Source organism: Dermacentor variabilis, chromosome 6 (genome assembly GCF_050947875.1).
Source record: "Dermacentor variabilis isolate Ectoservices chromosome 6, ASM5094787v1, whole genome shotgun sequence".
Classification (NCBI taxonomy): domain Eukaryota; kingdom Metazoa; phylum Arthropoda; class Arachnida; order Ixodida; family Ixodidae; genus Dermacentor; species Dermacentor variabilis.
The window spans coordinates 105033818-105055311 of record NC_134573.1 but is presented as its reverse complement, the minus strand read 5'-3'; the positions used below and the strand labels follow the sequence as shown (position 1 = coordinate 105055311).

The following is a 21494-nucleotide window of genomic DNA, read 5'->3' as shown; positions in this document are numbered from 1 at the left end:
TAAGGAAGGGGATCAAGAGCGCGCCCGTACTACCAAATTACACATGCACCGAACGACTCCTGCAGTTGGGTATTCATAATACACTGGAAGATATTGCAGAAGCACAAGAAAGGGCGCAGATTGTTAGACCCCTCCGGCAACAGGGCAGACAGACGACTCCTAACAGAAGTGGGCATCTCCCCGGCCACTGTCGAAGACGCCTACCAGGGCCTTCCGAAAGAGCAGAAAGAAAACTTCATCATATGCCCCGCCCCGCGCAATATGCATCTCCAGCGCAACGCAGAAAGAAGGAAGTCCAGGGCAGTGGCGCTCATACGCCGCGTGACAGAACTCCCTGGCGGCTGCTGCTTCTTTGACGCGGCCCAGAATAGCAACAGCAACAATTTCACGGTAGTGTCCATCAACCACAGGGGTCCTACCGTTAACGAAGCTTCGGTACGAAGCACGTCGTAGCATGCGGCCGAGCTAGTGGCCATTGCCTTGGCACTCCTGGACGACAAACATGCCAATAACTTCAGCGACTCCAGGGCAGCCATCCGCGCCTTCAGCATTGGCGCAGTGCGTAGGGAAGCCTGTCGCATCCTCGACGGCAAAAGCATCGCCTCCCACACTCTCACGTGGTTTCCCGCTCAAATGGGATCCATCATGGGAGGCCCCCAAAACCTCAACGAGCTTGCCCACTCCAAAACGCGAGGTCTCGCTTTCCGCCACCATGGATAACTCCACCGCAAGCCCGCAGCGGTGAATAACAGCGATCAACCGACCACATACAATGGAATTACGCAGCCCATTTATCTCGGCAGGAGAGACTTTCCCATGCTTTCCCTTCCTGACAAGAAGTTACATAGAGCGCAGGCATTGACCCTCAGATTATTGCAAACAGGCTCGTATCCCAGCCCGGCTTTATTCCACAAGCTTTATCCCGACACTTATGCCATTAGTTCTTGCAGGCACTGCAATGACTTCGCTAGCCTAGACCATATGCTCTGGCGTTGCCCCTCGTTACGAGGCACAGAACAAATCAATGAGGACAAGTGGCTCTCCGCTATCAAGAGCCCCGATACCGGGGTGCAACTATGGGCTGTCAAGAAGGCCCACGATGCAGCGGTCGGGCATGGCCTGACTGTCCCAACGTGGGAGCGGCCCGCAGCGCGCTGAGTCGCATGCCTCAGGACCTTCGTTAACGTTTTCCATTCATCCATCCATCCAACCATTCATCCATTCATCCATCCATCCATCCTAAACGCACTTCTTGTTGGGCTAGTTGGTAGCTGTTCATTATAAAATATGAAGACGCCAAATAAACAGACACGCACAAGAGAAGGCACCCTGTCCCGTTCTCTTCTCTTGTGTGTGTCTGTTTATTTGGCGTCTTCATATATTTTTTATAATCCATCCATCCACTTGACGGACAATACTCTTTGTCAACGTCTTCCCCCTTCGCCTCTCGCAAGTTAATCCTGCTTGTTGACGTTCGCACTCCTGTGCTATAAGTAAAAAAATGTTCACCCAGTTAACACACCACGCTAGACGGAGCCACGGCTCCCACTGACCGACAAACTTTCGAGAGGGCGGCTATGCTATACGATAATTTGCAGGCCCAACGAGCCCAACGTCACGGCGCCGCGAGCAACGCGCAAGCACATATTGCCGTCACATGCCCTACGTATAGAAAAGCGCTTTAGAAAGCATATTATACGGCTTTGGAAGAGTCAGTAGAGCAGTGAGACATAGTTGTGAACGCCAAGCAACCACCGAAAGCCGGTTCTGCACCTACACTCAATGCGACGTGCAGCCCAGTAAAACATTAAGCTACTTCTACCAACAAAGGTGTTCAATCCATACTTGTTTTAACCACCACCGTGACTGAGTGGTTATGGCGTTCTGCTTCTGAGGAGTTCGCGAATTGTCTTCACATGGAACAACAACTGCGTTCTGACAGGCACGAAATCGGAAACAAAACGCTGATATGCATATCAGGCGCACATTTAAAAATCACACGTGGCTTACGAAGCAAACAATCCCTCACTCACCGCGCTTCTTCTATACGGTTTTTGCATCGCGCAGGTGCGTTATGGCGTTAAGTCTATCGCGTAATACCCGAATCTCGGCCTTTGAATATCTGTTCGCAGCTGCATGGTTGCAAAAGATATGCAACATATCGCTAAGCAAAGCGCATTAAAAAACACTTGAACAATATACTGCCTTCGTTGGGGAAACATTCACTCCGCATGACGCTCAAAGCAGCGCCGGGATTCGGACAATCACCCTCTCACGACGTATGCTGCAATGTATTTCTAAATGCACCATCATCCCCAATAATACCCACGTGTGTCACAAAGGTGAAGCGCAAGAGTTACACAGTCTTTGCGAAGACATGACTGTTTCATTTATATGTAAAACGACCACCCAAAGTAGGGCGCGAAGCATTTAAATTCATCTATAGTAAACTTTGCCACATTTCTTTGTTTGTCCAAAGTACCTCAATTTACCTGCAAAAAAATGTAGTACGCACACTTATCCAAATCCCCAAGCAGAAAGCAATATTACTGCTATTCTTTCGCCCCCATACAAATTCAGAAAGCTGAGACAAGCGTGCGATGCGGTTTGGGCTTCGCGGTAACCATTGTCCCTTTCCAGATTTTGACATCTTCAGTTTACCTACTTTATGCAAGTGTGATCCGGGCAGATTATGCCCATTGCTCGCGCGCAAATATAACGGCGCGCTTATGAGTCCGTCTGTTGGGCGCTGTCTCGAGTTGCCACTTTGTTCGACGAAAAAAGGAAGGCGCCGGAACGCCGGGCACACCATATCGTCGGAACCTGAGGATTGATGAAAGGCTGTGTCTCTCGTCGACCCATTACCGGCTGGGTCCTCTGTTCACGCACCGAATTGCTGTTTTCCTTGGAGGTTTCGGCAGCGCTTGTTGACTCTGCTGCTCTTCCTGGATCGTCCTGTTGAAGATTGTTGGCGTCGTCGTTCGTCCGAGCCCAGCCACAGACTTCTTGCGCTAGCAAGCGACGGCCCTTAGCCTCATTTTCTGCTTCTTTTGTGCCGTCCAAGCCTGGTGGAGTGGCGGCCTCTGCAATGGCGACACCAAAGCTGACTTGCTTTGGGTCGAGAACAATGGGCCGTTCCTGTGGCACTGACAACAGGCGATGTGAGTCCTGGCCAGGCGGTATGGCTCTGGAGCTAGTGGAGCCCCGAGGGACGCATTCGTGCCATCTCTTGAGCCGGGACACCACTGGTGCTTTCGGAGCGAGTTGCCCCGATGTGGCCATCCCGGTTTGTTGGTCTGAGCCTCCGGTCCGATAGAAGCCGACAGAAGGCAAGGAAAGTGGCCTCGACGAACTGAACAGGACACCTCGGGTCAGCCCTTCCACCGAAACATCGTTTGGGCTGACTTGTTGGGCCACTGCGATGAAAACAGGCTCTCGTAAGAGAATTGTTCTCTTAAAGAGGTTTGATTATGAGGAAAAACATTATCCACACCTCAGGCGCTCTAGGAATTCATTTAAGCGAAGCTTTTATTTGCGTTTCAAAAAATGCTGTTTTTTTTTCATTTGTACACAAAGAGCTCACAAAACGCATCGCTCAATATAAACTTGTGGGGCCGAATTTGCAAAGCTTTTCGTTTGTAATTGCTGTTTTTCATTGGCTGATGGCCTTCGCTAATAATATTTCCTGCATCACTATTGGCTGGCCCGAACGCTTTGCCGTAAGGACTTTTTGTGAATGCGGGCCCTGGTGTTCGAAGATACAAGTCCCGTGCATAATGACGAAGGAACGTGGACGACGGCGGGGATAAGGGATGACGACACTACAGCAACGACGGTGAAACGACGCTATGACGACGTTACATGACGACGACCTCGTGACGACGGCTACTTCAGGACAACTGGATAGCCACACTGGAATGACAAAGACAGGTTGACCACTATGGAACGACCATGACGGCATGACGACGATACAACGGCGACGACTGCATGCTGACACTGGAATGACTACGACAGAATGATGACCATATAACGACATGACGACGACATTATAGGACGATTACGGCAAGGTAACAATGAGTTGACGATAGCGATACTACGACAATGCGATGACGAAGCTGGAATGACGACGTTAGAAGGATCACGACGGCGTAACGACAGTGCGATGACGAATCGGGAATGACGGCAATGAAATGACCACAAAGGGGCACATATAAGTTTCGCACATATCTGTTGAGGAAGCCAAAACCAACGCCCAATCCCAGAGAAGAGATAAAGAAAGCACTTAACTAAAAATGTTCACTTTTGCTGACGGGACGTGGGGCGTCGAATGTCAAAAATTGTAGTGCCTTTACTGAAGTGGTCGTGCGTCAAAATGGTCGTGTGTAGCAATACGGTCCAGCTCGAAGTAAGCTAGAATCACGTTGGGTATAGGCAGATGGTTCAATTTAAACGCAACTCCGGGTAAGTGTTTTTCTTGTATTTTTTTTCTCTTCGCCGCGGGGACAGAATTGGCACACACACAAAAAGCGCGTACTCAAAATGTAGACAAAGTGACTGAAGCTGTTATGTTGAAACACTCTGCGCTAGTAAGACTGCATAGCGCTGGAGACAAGTAACCGCTTACACTGCTCCGGCTGGTCCTCAGCTGGGCACTCGAGATCGTGGCCTTCGTCGGCGACCACGTCGGGTGCTGTGGAAAGGACCGAGCGGCACGGATCGTAACGGGCAGGGTCCTCGAAATGCTTCACGTGGGGTGGACCCAAGCCGCCTCCGAGCTCTGCGATCTGCATAGCCTCGAAGCTGGATGAGGAGGGGAGCCGCCGCTCGCGAGAGCTGCTCGACGCTGGTATCTCAGCTTTCGACGAAGACTGGTGCCAGATGTACGAGATGCGCCCCAGGTTGGGCACCACGTGCATGGCGCAGGCGCTCTGCGAGCGGGGGGCAGGAGGGTAGGAAAGGTATTTCAAGGATAGCTGGAGACGCTATAGCCTAGCGAAATGCCTCGCATGATATTGCGTATTATTAGGGCGAAGGATTCAATAAAGAATTTCTGGGAACGAAATTAAAAGGTTCGGTGCAAAAGCAATTATTCATGGAAGAAGAAACAAGAAAAGCAAAAAAAGACGACACACTTTAACAAAGGTCCTTGTGTTTCAGTAACAGTATAACTTCTGCTTCAGTAACAAAGGTGAAGTTAGTTCCGTCATGTAGTATTGAAAAGCCGTACTGACGGCATCATTCCAACTTTTCATATTTTTTTTTACTGCAATCGAAAGCCCGGGCCCTCTATAACAATAGAAGAAAAGTTACAAGCACATGACCGTCCTAAATAATTTACTGCAATGCTTTATTGTCAGGATCCGTCCGGGTTCGTGAGCAAGGGAGGGCTCGAGGCACCCTCCGTTAGACGCATGCTCCGCAGCGTGGTGGTGACGAATGATGACTGACCGCGGAGCAGCTGTGCTCGTCGGTGTTTACTGGGTGCGGTGCCCAATGTTGCCTACCGAGCATGGCGGGCCAACGAAGATTATGCACGAGGGGGCGTCACATGCTGGTTACATTGATTTCTTTAACCAGTTTCGTTTCCAATACCCAGAAGGTTTGATTAATTATGACGTCACCATGTACGTTAGCTCGCACCGCGCCTGCGCTTCTTATGGTTGTCACACGAAAGCGCAGCCATAATTAATGCGTGCAGCACACTTGTTATATCTCTCTATAAAAACGCTATCATGCATAGCCTTATCGTTACAGGATGTCAGCAAATTTAACTCTCTCGTGACGTCGCGATGTCGTCTATGACGCAAAATCTGGCATTTTCAGAACAATTTTAGTATGACATAAATGTATCTTATAAGTGCTTCCCTATGTTCCCATTTAATAAGTGTCATCATTCCCCATGCGAGACACCTGTAACAGAGTGTCTACAACTTCGAAAATACATGTCAGTACTTCTTTAATCCGTGTGTCTCGAATAATAAAAGTCGTACGCGCCTTTGCCACTCACAAAGCAAGCACGGTGTTTCCCCCACAGTCAAGAACGATCCGCGCGTTCACGGCGTGTTACTCGATGGATGCTTAATGAACTATTTCAGTTCTTTATTGCGGTAACAAACCGCTTGCATGAGCGTATTATAGGTGCCAAATCCTCGCGAACAGTGCATGCGTGGCATATGCAGGAAGACATGCGCGTTGAGCGGTCAACTTGGTGGTCATCGCGCTGGTTCTTGCCGAACCATAATTTCCATAGCTAAGAATGCGTTCTCACAGCTTCCGAGGCATACCTTTTAGCTGGCTCGTTGGCGCCCCTTGGTGCTACCGCGCGAACGCCCATCGTGCCACTGCTCCCGCGTTCGTCGTCGTCATTAATTAATTAATTAATTAATTAGTTAAGTAAGTAAGTAACACAATGACATAACCAATTTTACAGCGAAGCCATTAAGGGCTCGTGTTCCCGGGATCGTGTCCGTGTGTAGGCACAAAACTCCGCATACGCATACGTGGGCTGATCCCGAAGGTTGTACAATGTCGGGCCGACCCGCGGCGGGGATGAGGTAGGCGTTAAGCGCTCCCCATACGTGGGCCGGTCCCGAAGATAGTGCAATGCCGGGCCGACCAGCGATTGAGGTGAAGCAGGCTTTAAGCACTCGCCATAAGTGGGCCGATCCCGAAGATAGTGCAATGCAGGGCCTACTCGCGGTGAAGGTGCAGTTCGCCATTAAGGGGCCCACATACACAGCTTCGCTGTTCGTCCTTCTTCACAGAATGGAAGGGCACTATATTTTTTTCGATTTGCCAAACCCTCTGCTAGGCGCTTCCATTATCGCGACATTGATAATTTTGTGCAGATACAGTACATGAGCAAGTTTTTCAAGGAGCGTAAACCTAAAGTAGTAATCTGCATATATTCTTCCAACATTCCAACTGTGTCCGCCCAGTAGAGATCTTGACTGGTTCTTTGAACCCTACGAAATCCTTTCACAAGAAATTAACGAAGATTTTATAGTTTCCCACAGATGACCAAATTAATTAACTCATCACCTTGCCTGCACACCACCCACACTGCACCATTAAACGAGCAGCAGTTGTCCAGCTGTCGACGCAGACGCTTGGCGGACGTGCTAAGCAGCCTTAAGCGGGACACTTTTGACTGCATCTAGTTGCTAACATCTAGGTCGTAACATCTGTACCTAATTGTCTACATTTGTCTGTAAATGCATCTAGCACTAGAATAGAATAGAAGTCGTCTCGAAGTTGTTAACACAACTATATGCTGCGCAATCGATGAAATCACCGTGCGGACCACATAGCAACTTTTTCTGTCAGGAAACGGCGCAGGCACGGCAGTAACCTGCATTCTGGATGCTCAACAACAAAGTTATGTTATTTTCCGCCTGGTCACTATTACGTCATATTGCTTCCGGTGCACGCATCTTACCTTCCCTCTTTGTACGTCTTCGTTTTAGGTGCTTTTTATGGTGCGGGGAGAAAGTGCTTCGCTGCACGAAAAGAAAACTTTTAAAATGGTGGGTCTTTAAGCCTCTGAAAGCTACACCCTGGCGGTGACGGGCATCGTAAGGTCGCAGAAGGCTGTGGATTAACCTCAGCCTTGAGTAAGTTTTGAGCATGCATCTGCGGAGTTTTTGCATTCCGCTCCTGTTGAAACACAGCAGCCATAGCGTGGAAGTCAACCCTTGGCACCGTGCGTTTCGTCTAAACCCGCGAGTTACTTTCACGTCGGCTGCGGCCGAAACAAACATGTACTCTGTGTAGAAAATAAACAAAGGCTTCCCCATTTACTCTGACAGAATTATTGTCCGTAAGTCTAACACACCTTAAAGGGGCCCTGAACCACTTTTTATCGAAGTAGAGAAATGCATTTTAAGTGAAAATGGGCTATTTCAGAAATACTTTGCCGCAAAAAGTACTTCAATGCGTCCAGCAGAAGCGTAGTTATTGGCAATCAAACACGGCCTCCGATGTTCTCCCCTTCTTTCTTCAATGCTTTGCACTGCGAAGGCTATGGCGCAGAGTGGCGTGCCCACAACACTCCGCCTTCTAAATGTCACCGTGGTGCGCAGTTCAAATTTCATTTTGGACGTTAACGTAGACGCCATGAATTCCGCCTTTGATATCACGAAGCGCTAAACATACGCCAAACACGGTTGTCCTCAGCGAGCCGCAGTGCGCTTAGCCAGTGGACTCGGGCTTGCATCCCGCGGCGGCCACACTATCCCCGCCATGTAGCTGACCGCAGCTTGATGTCAGCTATCGGCCAATAGTAGCCGTCCAAGGGAATGACAAGATATTGCATCTGATGACGAAATAGTGCGTCTAGAAGAGAGTGGGGACAGGGCCTGCTGTTGAAAGGAGAGCGTTTGAGAGAAAGGTTACTTCGCGAACCGCTTGCGAGCTCTACGCACCGCGTACGACAGCGAAATTTGGCTGACATGTTGACAGCAGCGTATGCTACCCGCGGACTATGTTATTTCACCAAGCCTGAGGGTTGATTCAGGACCCCTTTAGTAGTTTGTTTTCAAATCCATTTAGTAAAGTGTGTCCTTCGTGCTGTCGCCTGCCGGCCGACGTCCAGTCTCGTTTGATTAATGATACTGGTTTGTTTAGTAGGTTGGGAATGAAACATTTTGCGGGTTGGGAATGAAACAGCACATCGCAAACTTCCGTGCCTCGTGTGGCACCACTTTAGCTGTGAGATTAATACAATGATTTTTGGTTGAAGAACTCATCACGTACAAGACGTACCTTCAGTAAGGTAAGCGTATCCTCCGCAAACATTTCTTCTTTTCCTGTTTACTACCTGTTCCTTCACGTACTAGATGCAGTCTGCTCCAATGAGTAACACGTCTAACATTTCTGATGCCAAATACCCACAAAGTAGTCCACACTGCAACTGATCGCACAGTCCAACACATTGCGCGAAACGCGTTGGTTTCTCGGCAAAGTCGCCAGCCAGAGCGTACATTTCGAATGGAAACATCCACCGTTGTGCACCCTTACTGGCGGCAACCACTCGCACGCGATATTCAGGTGACACCGACAAGCGACGCGACAGCCCGACTCCGCCACACTGTCCTAATTGCGGTTGCATGGAACCACGGGAGTGCGCCTGCCGTATGCCGAACTAAAGTATCTGAGGAGGCCTAGGCACGCGTCAGTAGGGGCACATCATTGTGCGCATGAGTGTAAGTGATATATTATCGCGAGAGTTTCCGGAGTGGCTATGTTGGGAGGGGGGGGGGATGAATGGTCCAGATGTTGTGGTGACCGGTGCTATCTGTCCGGGTGTATGTATTGCATACGCGCATGAGCACATGTTAGAGCGTGTGGCGTCCGTGTATATCATGATGCATTTCCTGCCTATGTGGTGATGTTTTGCTTGCGCTTGGCGTCGACCGTCATGTAGGTGTGGCGGCGAAGCAGGCGTCAAGCACTCCTCATACGTGGGCTGATCCCAAAGATAGTGCAACGCCCGGCTGACCCGTGTTGGAGGTGCAGTGTGCCATTAAGAGGCCTACATACATAGCTTCATTTTTTTTTTCTCCGCCTTTTTCAGGGTTGAGAAGGGGCTCAGTTTCAATGTGGCCCCGTGTAAATCCCTCCTATGTTTTCTTCACTCCACGTATCGCTCAAACTTTTTTGCCTCGTTGCTAGTTTTGTCACTGCGCAATGCACCACGGCGCGGAGAATTCACACGTGCAGCTCCCGTAGGCACCGTAGAGCCGTCGTTCTCTCAAGTAATTTTTTCGTTGGAAACTCTGTGCTGTTCTGTACTCGCTGGAGGGGAGTCGACAAAGATTATTTCTATTTGTATAGACGTCCGCACGCCAAGTTTCATCCTAAACGCCAGCGCTCGTATCTCCCCGTGGGGGAACGCTTTCATCTCCCACGGGTGTACATTTCCACCGCTTCCCTTCAAGGACGTGCCCGCGCATAGCTCGCGCTGAGTGCGAAACGACTCTTGTTTGCGACGACGCCTCTTCGCATGACTGTTGTTAACTGTCACAACAGCAATGTAAACATGAAAGGGTTGATGTCACCAGTGAAATTCTGCCGATTCACGAGAAAATGGTACGAAAAAAGCAGACGAACGACATGGATTATTGCGGTGTGGAGAACAAAGTAAGCAAACAAATGGCAAACGAAGTGACCTCGTCCATTGATCATTCGAGAGCGTATGATGTTTCTTACATGTAATCCACATGAATTTCATGATTACTGGGCATATAATTCTTTTATTCAAATAAGAACTTTCAGTTATTAGACTAGCGCCTGTCCTTCCTTCTTTCTCGTGTTTCGTTTGTGTGTGCGCTGCCCAAGAACGAAAACCATTTGTGTTGCATGCACTAGCAGTGGCCGGAGTTCATGCGTGCCGAGAAAATAAATAAGTGCACGATGCATTTAACATGACAGGCATCAACTCTGCAGCGACCGATCAACTTACTGGTCGATACACGCCCGCGTCTCCGTCACGCCGGCATTGCTGAAGCAGAAATGATTACTAATACATTCAACTTCCGTCTCTCGACACTGTTAAAAAATGGCCAAGCTATTTACGCTGCTTCCTATATTCTATATTGTAGGGGACGTACTAGTTAAACTTGTGGGCATATGTCGTATTTGTGCTATGCGACGACATGTTTTGTGTATTTCCGTGCAGTGTCGATGGAAGCCCGTTGTGGGCAACAGAGCCAACACGGATTTGTAGCAAACATTTTGTGGGCAACTGGAAAAATGACTTTAGCTAACACGCATCGCATGTGCCGACGATTTTTCCGGCGGCACATACGATGCCGTTTTCTATTGCTTGCTCATCGTCAGTTACATGGCTAAGTAGACGCTGCCCTTTCGGCGCAATGCAACCATGAAAATAATCGTCAAGCGCACCGATCTTCTTAAAGGCAAATAGAAGCGCGTACATCGTCCTTCGAGTAAAACGTCCATGCACACACACGCAGGCACACACCGCGCGCGGTACGAAACGTGCCCAAACACGCCCCGTGCAGGAGGCAATCAAGGCGGTGTGAACGAGAGACGGGAGTGATGTACACCCGCTAGTAAAATTTTGCCCCGCATGCAGCGCTCTCACGCCGGTGCGACAGCGTCGCTCGGTGGTGCCATTCTTGACCATTTGTGCGTTTAGGAGGCAACACTACATGATACCACCTGCTCGTGCGGGTCCTCGAGGCCGCTCGGGCTACGTAGCTCTGCGGGGTCGTACAGCGTGGCTGGTTGCGTCACCCCGCTGGCCAGTGATGAGGCACCGCCAGTAACGCCGCGGCTTCGAGTCTTGGCGAGTCCGCCGGGGCGCGGAGGCCCGGGACCGGGAGTGGGCTCTGCGGTGTAGCCAGCAGAGTGAGTGCCAGCCATGCGACTCGCGCAAAGCAACAACTTCGGGAGTTGTACTTGTAGTTAGTATCACGTGCACCATCATTTCTATGAACGGTTTTAAAGCACGGAGCTGCATAAAGTTTCCTACACAATTTACTAGAGGGAACTCTGGCAGTATAGTCGGTGACAGCCTAAGAATACAGTACGAGCTCGAGTCACCGCCCGATATTTGCGTCGGCAGTTATGTAAATTTGACGTCAGAAGTTTGGAATAAAACAGATTGAAGTAGTTTTACGTTATATGGCATCAGCTGCCCAAACACAGATTTGTAAGGAGAAAACAGTTCTCTTAAGCACGCAATGACGCTTGAAGTCAGGGAATTAGGTGAATCTAATTGGCTAATATAATGCGAATTATCTTTCAGTTCGACAATCTACATATAACATTTTACTCTTGGGCTGTCACCGACTATTGTGTCTATGGGAGCTTCAACCATGGCTGTTCAGACAGCATGCCAGTGAACCATGGTTAGTACATTGATTTGCTCTAAACAGATTTGCTCTTTGTTCTGGCTTGAAATGGCTTTGCGGCTTAAGAACGAACTATATTCTTCAAAATATTGCGTTGTGCGTGAGACAATTTACAGAGATTTTCTAATCGCCTTCTGCGCTTAGAAAAAATATTATTGCTTGGAAATGTAGGCCAATAAAGGCTGGTACAGCGCATTAAGTAAAGCTTCGACAACGTCTGAAGCCACAACCACGAAGATTATACAGTAAAGCTATACATTAACCACCACACCCGTATATAGTGGCGGAACGACCGTAGCGCCAGAGTTTTCTCTAGTCATATTGGCAGCTAACTCTATGAGGAGCAGCATAAGGGAATTTCACGCTGTGTCATGCCCGCCGCGCGTGCCACATTGGAGGAGAGCACGAGAGCATTGCATTAAGTTGCTATTGAAGACGATTTTAAAAAAAACGCAGATGCCGTTTACGACGCTAAGGTGGCAGTTTAGGCTTGTTGGTGATCCATTACGAGCAGTGTAAACACGTAGAGCAACAAAAAAAGCTGCTGCTGCAAGTTCTTTTTTTTTCATATTCGGCATCGCGCTATATCTGTACTGCACCTGTCGAAATCGCACTTCCTACTCAGTATCATTCTTCAATTCCTCTGGATTTTTAAAATATGCCTGGCGTCGAAAATGAAATAACCGCTCCCTGTGGCGCAAACATTTTGTGGGGAAGTCCAGGGATCCAAACCCTGGCTTGCCCGTCCCCTGCATGCTGTCCTTGCGACGCACTCCGGCCTCTCTCTTGGCCACAATGTCGCTGCTATCGTACATAAAGCGCGCTTTGCGGCAACAATTCCACAATTCAACAGTTCCTAAATTTCGACAATTTAGTTGCAATACTAAACTACTCATTTAAAAGGACAGAAAGCTGAGCTAGTTGGTAAGGATTCATTATGCAAAAAGAAGTGAGGCGTGCAGACAGTACACAAGAGTAGAGAAGTGGACAACGCGAACGCCGACACAAGAGTAGAGAAGTGGACAACACGAACACCGACAATCAACTGAAGAGAGCACTGAGGTGAAAAAAGAAAGAAGACACAAAACTCATCTTCGCATGCTCAGGAATGGTAACACCACGTGTCAGTCGGGTACACTTGCCGGTCTACGTGAGAGATAACTGTTAAGGCACTTAATCTCTTTCTTATGTAAAGTAATCGAAGGCTGACTCACGCACGCACTTCCACCATTATAGATATGCCATGCCTCTACCGTAAGACGCGTTTTTTCATTCTTATGCCTGTACAATATCGCGCATTCATCTAACTCTGGCGTGCAGTTACAATCTCGGCAATGTAGCGAAAGATTAGAAGGCGATCCACCGGTTAACGACCTTTTATATTCCATTAACCTCTGATTGATACACCGTCTCGTTTGCCCTACGTAGAACTGGCCACAGCGAAGGGGAATCTTATAAACCACACCCATACGACAGTCAGTAAAACTGTTGTTCTCATTGTGCTTCACTGGACAAATATCTGTTCCTTTCTTGCCTTTTACCCGCTCTTTCTTTCTCTGTACGGCAGCGCATATCTTACCTAGCTTATTGGGAGCAGTGAAAGCAACATTAACATCATATCTACTTGCAACGTTTTTAAGCCTGTGCGACACTGAATGAATATACGGAATAGCCACTACTCTTTTTTTGCTATTACTGCTTTCTGTAATCACGTCCGTCCCTCTCGAAACCGACTTCTTGAGGCGCTCAGCCACAGTGTCCACTGCTACACTAGGGTAACCTGCTTCTAATAGGTGCCGGACCTGCGCATTAAAACTGGCGCTCATTTTGTGCATGCAGGATCTGGTGAGGGAAGACTTAAGGCACGACATGGCAATACCGTTTTTTACTACTTTGGAATGCTTGGATTGAAAGTTTAGCAACGGCTTCGAAGATCTTGGGGAGTACTGCCAACAAACATGATTTTGTTCGAAGACCAAGGAAATGTCAAGAAACTGAATTACGTGTCGCTGAGGAAATTCCTTGGTAAACTTTAATCCTCCTCCATAAAGCTTAAATTGCTCACTTACTGAGGTAGCAGCGGAATCAAATTCTTCTTTATTGCAGAAAATCAGGTAATCATGAACGTAACGAAAGATCTTGATAACGCTATCACCTAAGGCTTTCTCTAAGCAGTTGTCAACCTTACTTAGGTAAATATTGCTAAGAATAGGGGCAACCTTTGAGCCAATACAAATGCCTGATTTCTGCAGAAAAACGCCATCTCTCCACCCAATCAGCGTCGACTTCAAGTACATTGAAAGAATTTCTAGAAAAGCTCCCGCGGAAACACCGCATCTGTCAATAAAAGCCGACTCTTGCACTTGTTCTTTAATGCACTCATTTACGGAATTTAGCAACCCGTCATGCGGCAAAGAATAATATAGGTCTTCGATATCCATACTAAAAGCTGTACAATCACCGGGATTTTTCTCTCTCAAATACTGAACTAGTGCCTGAGAATTACGTAAGCAAAAGGGGTGTGAAAAAACTAGTGAAGCTAAGCAGTTCTGTAGGTAACTAGCGACACAGACCTGCCACGTCCTTTTCTCTGACACTATAGCACGAAAAGGAATTTCTTGCTTATGGGTCTTGGCCGAGAAAAACAGCTCTAAGGTGAGGGATTTAGCTTTCTTGACACTACAGACAACCCTATCAAGATTATGTCTTGACAAGAGGTCAACCGCACGTTGCCTAACTACTGAGTTTTACTGGCTGTAAATTCTTTTCTATAGCTGAAATCGCTTTTTCTGAAAACATGTCATCTGGCATAATTACGAAATAACCTTCCTTGTCAGATATTACTGGTCTAAGTTTATGCTCAACAAGGTAATCAACTAACGGTCGGACAGGGTCAGACTTCTTAAAATGAGAATTTGATTGCTTAATGCTAGCAATGCAATCTGAAATGCAACGCGAGCGTTCTTCTTCCGGGACGAACCTGGTTATGCAGCGCGGTATGCTTAAAACGTCAACGGGTTTTATGTTAGGCTTAAAACAGTGCTTAGGGCCTAAAGCAAGGGTTCTTCTATGGTTATCACTTACGATGGCGTCTCCAAGAACCAGTACGTTATTTGACGGTGAATTATTGGAAAGGTGTTTCTTCTTACTTTGTTGAAGCTCCGGAAGTTTCATTCTCCATAGGAAGTCCGCGTGTTGCATGGCTAACCTGTTCCAATCGGCGTAGGAGCGGTTCCAATGGCGACCGTCTACCAGGGACGCGCAACGGACCCTTAGACACCCCTGATAGAACCTAGCTTGGCGCCATGATTCAGCGGAAAGAATAGCTCCAATCCTCCTGGCATGCCCAGTTGATGGTTGAAGGAAGCCGCACATCATTTGAACTTGCAATGGGACGACACAGTTACGACTAAACCACGACATGGTTCTAGCGCGGAACATATATATCGCAATTAAGGAAGCTAACGAAGCAGGATTGTGCAGATAAGTAGGGGAACATGGAAAAGAGCTCTCTACTCTTGTGTCCTGTCATCACGCCTCACTTCTTTTTACTTATTTAAATCGTTTCAGCGCTTGCCTATTGAGAGCACTTCTGTGTCTCTCGCAATTAAGTTCTTTCGTACAGGGTAGCCGCTGAAGCTCGCTCGTTGCCGTGACGTCATTACAGTGAGCACAAAACACAAATATTCAAACGGGAGACAGGCGCTAGGCAAGGACGATCGCTTAATTATGGCTTTCGTGTTCTTATCCCTGTGTGTTTTTTGCAACGCAGGCAAAGATCCACGACATAGCTATGTGCTCAGAAGATTTGTCCAGTAGCTACCCTGTAACTATCCATTTCATTTTCTATTGTTATTTCTTTTATTGTTAGTCACACAGAGTGGCCGATCCCAAAATTAACGCCCTCAGGAGACGATCATCCCGCTATAACCAATAATGTCGAACTTGAGACGCATGGACACGGGCCTTCGCACGATCTACAGTTTGATTGACTGACGGCAGGTTCGGCTTCCACTGCATGGCCACGTTGTGCAACACAGCGTAGAAATCTTCCAAGGCCTTGCGTCGCACGACATGCTATCCGCTACAATCAAGCGCATTCTTCTTGTTAAACGTATTCACTCCAGCAAAAAATCACTGACTATTACGATACTCGCTAATGCGAAATTTGAGCGCAACTCTATAGGTGTTCTCATTTCTCGAAATATCGCTTGGCGCGGACAATCCGGATCGCGCGGCACGTTGCAAACGGAGCGAAGTGTGGCGCGTCTAGCGCGTGAGTGGTGCGCAGGCGCGATTCCCAGCAGCCGCTGCACACAGACCTCCGCTCATGCAGCGCTTTATATCCATACAGACTACGCGCGCTACCCTGGCGCCATTTCGTAGCCATCGTCGTCGCACGGCCCGTCTTGCGCGGCACTACGCTTTTCTTCTCACGCTTTCGCCATAACCTCCTCCTCCACTTTCCTCCTATCGCCATCTTTCATCTCCCGCTGCGCTCCGAGTGCGCTTTCATCATTCGCTGTGCTCGTTCGCTCGGTTACCAGTTGGGACGCCGACGCTCACCGAAGGAACTGACGCCTAAGAGCCGCGCTCTAAAACGCACACGAGCCAAGCGTCGCCGCTGTACCGTGGTCTTACTTTCAATATGCGAGCGTGTGGACCAACCTCGAGTACGCCATTTGGTGATAACCTCTGTGTGTGTTGCACATCACCCGCTCTCCCTTTTGGTACATCAAAAATAAAACGCACCGCTCGACGTCACGACGGACCGCCAGGAGTTAGGAGTCAGCCACCCGAGGAGCGAGAATGACCCGGCACCGTTGCGTCGACTCTGGCGACCGTCGCTGGGCACGTGGAGAGAACGGCCACTGCTCGCGGGGCGCCTTTTGATCTGGAACCAGCGCCACGGGTTGCGCGGATCCACAACCGAATTGCTTGACGGGTCGGGTGACAGCGCCGGGGTGGCCTCCGCCTCCTGTTCCAGCTTCGACAGGTAACTCAGGTAGAAGCACACCAGCACCAGCGCCTGCCCCGTCCCGAAAAGTCCTTGTTAATTGAAGACATGTTCTATGCTTGACCTGTGGCAACAGTAGATCTGTGGCCAGCACGTTGAAGATCTCACTTCAAGCAATTCAACAAACGTATACACGAATATTGCCCTCATACAATGGTCCAGCGCGCTCCGACGGATGCGCCACTGGTGGCGGCTCAGCTAAGTGCACTCGAGAAAGGAGGCAGCTGTCCGCCATGGTTTTCGGCGTCGTATCTCGTGCTTCTCTTTCTGCTCCACATCTTTGGAGTAAAATAAGGAACACCCGTCGCATAAGCGTGGTGGCCACATCATCAAGGTATGCTGAAAAACAATTCTCACGGGGGGGGGGGGGGGGGGGGGGGTAGGTGCTCAAGTACTTCCAGTAACTCCCCGGCGACACGGTTCTACTCATTTCCCCGTAGGCCGCATGAACGGCACCAAAGACATTAATGGGTCGAAACCGTTCGGCAGGAAATTGCTTGGTTTCGCGGTTTCATTTGTCACTGCAGTGTTGCACTCGATCATGCTTACACGGTTAAACAGCGACGTCGATCACAGCGACCCATGTTTCGGTTCTGTTTATCCACAGTCCAACGTGCAGGTTCTGAATGTAGTTTGCCTCTTTTACCATTTGCCGTTTAATGCTTATCCTGGTGTTCTAGCTACGGTGCATGACTACACGAGTGCATCGTGTTGTGTGTTAAAGCTGCTCAGACTTGCTAGGATTGATTTTTTTGGCGTTATGCGGCTCATTAAATCGTCGCACCAGCTGTCACGTAGATCATGTTTCTGGATCTATACTATGCTTGCCTTCGCGATTGTTGAACTGTTGTTAGACGCGTCATACAGAAAATTTTTATGCCTTAGTATTAGCAACGTAAAGGGAGAAAGGTGCACGTGGGCGAAGTGTGAGAAGCCTGTCACATGGTAGAGGCGTGTTTCTAATACTATTTATATATATATATATATATATATATATATATATATATATATATATATATATATATATATATATATATATATATATATATATATATATATATATATATATATATGTTCACGCACGTTCACCTTTTCCCTCTTTACGTTGCTAGTACTAACAGATAACACGTTCTGTATGTATCGTCTAACAGTTCAACAAGCGCGAGGACACGCATAAAATAGATCCAGAAACATGGGAAAACAAGGACAACATGAGGGAAATTACTTGTACTTGGGTTAAAGAAATAATAAATTAATGGAAATCAAAGGGGATCAAGAAACAACTGGCCGCAGGTGGGACACGAACCCACGTCATCGCATTACACATTCGATGCTCTTACCAACAGGGCAACCGCGGCGCCGTTCTCCGTCTACTTACTGGGGTATTCATGTTTTACTACTACCCTTACCGTAGGAGGGTTAGCCAGCACCACCACTCACAAACCTAGGTGGCGGATGTGGAACATCCTGTCTGCCGCAGGCGTCACGAATACGTGATCCATTTAGGTGACGGCAACTGGTCAATAAAAACACACATGCTACCTGAAGTCATCAATGTTGCCGGAATCGAAGCCCTTGTAATGTAATGAACGTGAAAAAAAGGGAATTGAGGGGCTCGATTTTTATTATTCATTTCGTAAGAAGCCAACAAACACACCAGGGACAACATCTGGGGAAATTACATGTACAGCTACGATATCTTCGATGTATCAGTTGCTCGTATTGGCATACATCTGCAGGTTTTTTCTTCTATGATTCTTATTAGTTTGTGAGCGTGCTTTGCCTCTTCAGACGGCTCACCTGGAGAAACTGTCGTTATTTGCACAAGAAATCAAGATGTTGAGGTAGTTATTATTCGTGTGTCACAAGAGTTTGACTCGCTGTATTGTTGCCAACTCGATGTTGTAGGAGGTTAGGAGTCCTTCAAGAAGCTCCTGTAGCTTTTTTTTCCCTTGATTCCTCGATTTTTATGGAAACAAGAAAATAAGAAAGAACGAAAGTTAAAAAGAAAGCAAGCGAATTTAACAGCACCAATTATCATTACAGTTTTGCTCGCAACTCTATGCTGTGACTGTGTTTTCTCGTGTAACTGAGCGTAACTGCGGCAAATCTCCAGTGACATAAAGTCAGCCACGAAAGTTCGCAGGACACGTTTTCACCACAAATGCAAATCTCTGCTCGGTTATAGCATGGCACTTTTAATCTAATGGATCCGCCCACGGGGGCCGCATTTCAAGGGGGGGCGAAATGCGAAAACACCCGTGTACTTAGATTTAGGTGCACTTTAAGGAACCCCAGGTGGTCCCAATTTCCGGAGTCCCCCACTACGGCGTGCCTCATAATCAGAAAGTAGTTTTGGTACATAAAACCCCATAATTTAAAAAAAACTCTAATGGATCAATGCGTACTCCCATTAGCAAATGTGTACCGACCACAGGATCCCCGAAAAAAAACTATTTCTTCGTAATCAGCATGCATAAACTAAGATTGGCGAATGCCCTAGAAAGTTCGTAATGACAAGCTTGGACTGCGGTCCTCTATTTGAAGTTACATTCGCAGCCAAACGAGAAAATCAGCTTTGTCACCCAATCTCCGGTTTGTAAATTTCTGCTCACTGGTGTACGTCTCAAGAACTATATTAGAGATAAAAACATTCCATGCGAGGTTGCGCGAATAGGCTTCACATGGTTCATTTTTTTAGTTTTTTTTTTTTGGAAAACCTCCCTTGCCCGCACAGTTTTGTGGCCGGCTGTTAAGCGTCTCATCGAAGGAAGGAGCCATGCGAAGTCTTGCACGTCTTATTTTTCAGGTGCATTCCCTTTCCGAAAAAACACACAATTCACAAACCATGAACACAAATTTTACATGGTCACTGTTCTATACTTACCCTCACGCTTGCTATCGCTGTGACCAGCACGAGAACACTCCAAAAATGCAGATCCTGTAATGAGGAGTATAACGGTGTAATAGACAGCAGCACGCAGCTTGTGACGCTGCACTTTAATGTCACAGTCATAATTATTTGGCTAAGCAAAGATACTGCATCGGTAACAAATTTAACGCCGTCGTGCCACGAAACCACTTCCTTTTTGGATCAATATATGTGAACACTGGGAAGTTCCTTCATGCTTGCACTTTGACCCAATCAGAGAGGACGTAGCCGCCCTGTTAACCATCAGAGCTGACAATCAGGGGGAATTTGACAGCGTCCAGACTCGTTGACTACCCAGTAGCTTTACTCAGCAATGAAACAGCTTGACTTGGCTTTCTGCCTCATTCTAACAAGGCAAGCATCCCCAGAACTTCCTTCTTTTCCTTGATTCTCGGTTTCAATGAAAGCCTTGATGCGGTCACATTCAAAGCAGGTAAGTTCTCCTGCAACCCAGCTCAACTTGACGCGCTTCTAGAGCAACAATTTGGAGTTGCTTCCGACAAATAAATTCATTTCTAGGTGTTCAATCAGGCGGGAAATTTGACCTCCCAAATACACAAGTACTAGTACATTACGATTAACATATGGCAAAAGCCCCTTTTATCCGTGGGAAGCAAGGCCAAAAAAGAAATGCCGAAACAAAATCTGCATTGCGCCTGCATTTACCCGAACTGGCGTGCCAAAATGTCATTGATTTTGGCAACGTCTGCATGTATCAATAGTTAACTATTCTCCATTAAGAAAGTACCATAGTCTTCATGGCATTTTGAATAAACGAAAGGCTCAACCTAGCAGCTTTTGCAAATGCATCTGACGCAGAAAACGGCCCCTACACCAGAACAAAATTTGAGCTCGTCACGTCACATTTACGTGCGTCTCTGTGATTTTGACAGAAATTGAGAAAAGAAAGTTTGGCCTGCCTTTCCTACAATTATTTAGCAAGCCTTCTCTCACTGAATGAATAAAAGTTGTAAGAATACTGTATCATTGTGAACTGTGGGTCGCACAAGAGAATCCATATATTTACGGCTCTTCTATTCCCAGTATTTCCGCACGTCTAAATGCGCCCACGTGGTCGACCGATATAGTCCTTGGCATAGTGAACCCACAACACGTAATAAAGCTCATGGCACCTGCAATCCGAAAACCTATACTTCCAGGCGTGTGTGGACAATACACGAGCCTAACCTCCCCAAGAGAGCACGAGAGCGCGCACGTGGCATGGTCGGCATATGAGAATTCTGAATCTTCCTACAAATTTGAGCGAATAAAGAAGGTAGTTATTTCTTATAGAATGTCAGCATGACGCAACTTCTGAAGATAGGTCCCAACGTGCATTGTCTACTGTTAATATTACTTTCGTGTGCTAAAACATTACAGGATATTTTTGCTGTCTTTCCAGAATTCGTGGGAAGAAAAACCTGTTGTTCTTTTCATGTCTTGCTTCTTGAGTTCGAAATTACCGATAGGTTTACCCCTCTAAACACAGCAAAGCTACCGGCAAGTTATCGCTTTACTCCCACAGTCATCCTACGATGGTTTCAGCTCAATATTTAACGCGAAGCTTTCTTTGCCTCTCTCCCCACTTTGCGGGTGTTGGCTGCTGCTGTCTTGCCAACAACTCGGGTCACTGGGTATGTGTAACCTCGCCATGTGACACGAGCTG

The 21494-nt window shown here is 47.6% G+C and overlaps 1 protein-coding gene across 2 annotated transcripts in view; it reads right to left on the bottom strand.

Annotated features, from left to right (window-relative positions):
- Positions 1 to 2285: 2285 nt before the first annotated feature.
- LOC142584306 (uncharacterized) overlaps positions 2286 to 21494 on the bottom strand; it is a 28571-nt gene continuing 9362 nt past the window's right edge. For both annotated transcript variants that reach the window (XM_075694453.1, XM_075694454.1), the window contains 5 exons: positions 19784 to 19837; positions 16632 to 16908; positions 11185 to 11354; positions 4625 to 4928; positions 2286 to 3416 (listed from right to left, as the gene is read on the bottom strand). In XM_075694453.1, the coding sequence (XP_075550568.1) occupies positions 2728 to 3416; positions 4625 to 4928; positions 11185 to 11354; positions 16632 to 16908; positions 19784 to 19837 (1494 nt within the window). In that variant the 3' untranslated portion in view covers positions 2286 to 2727. The remainder of the gene's footprint in view (positions 3417 to 4624; positions 4929 to 11184; positions 11355 to 16631; positions 16909 to 19783; positions 19838 to 21494) is intronic.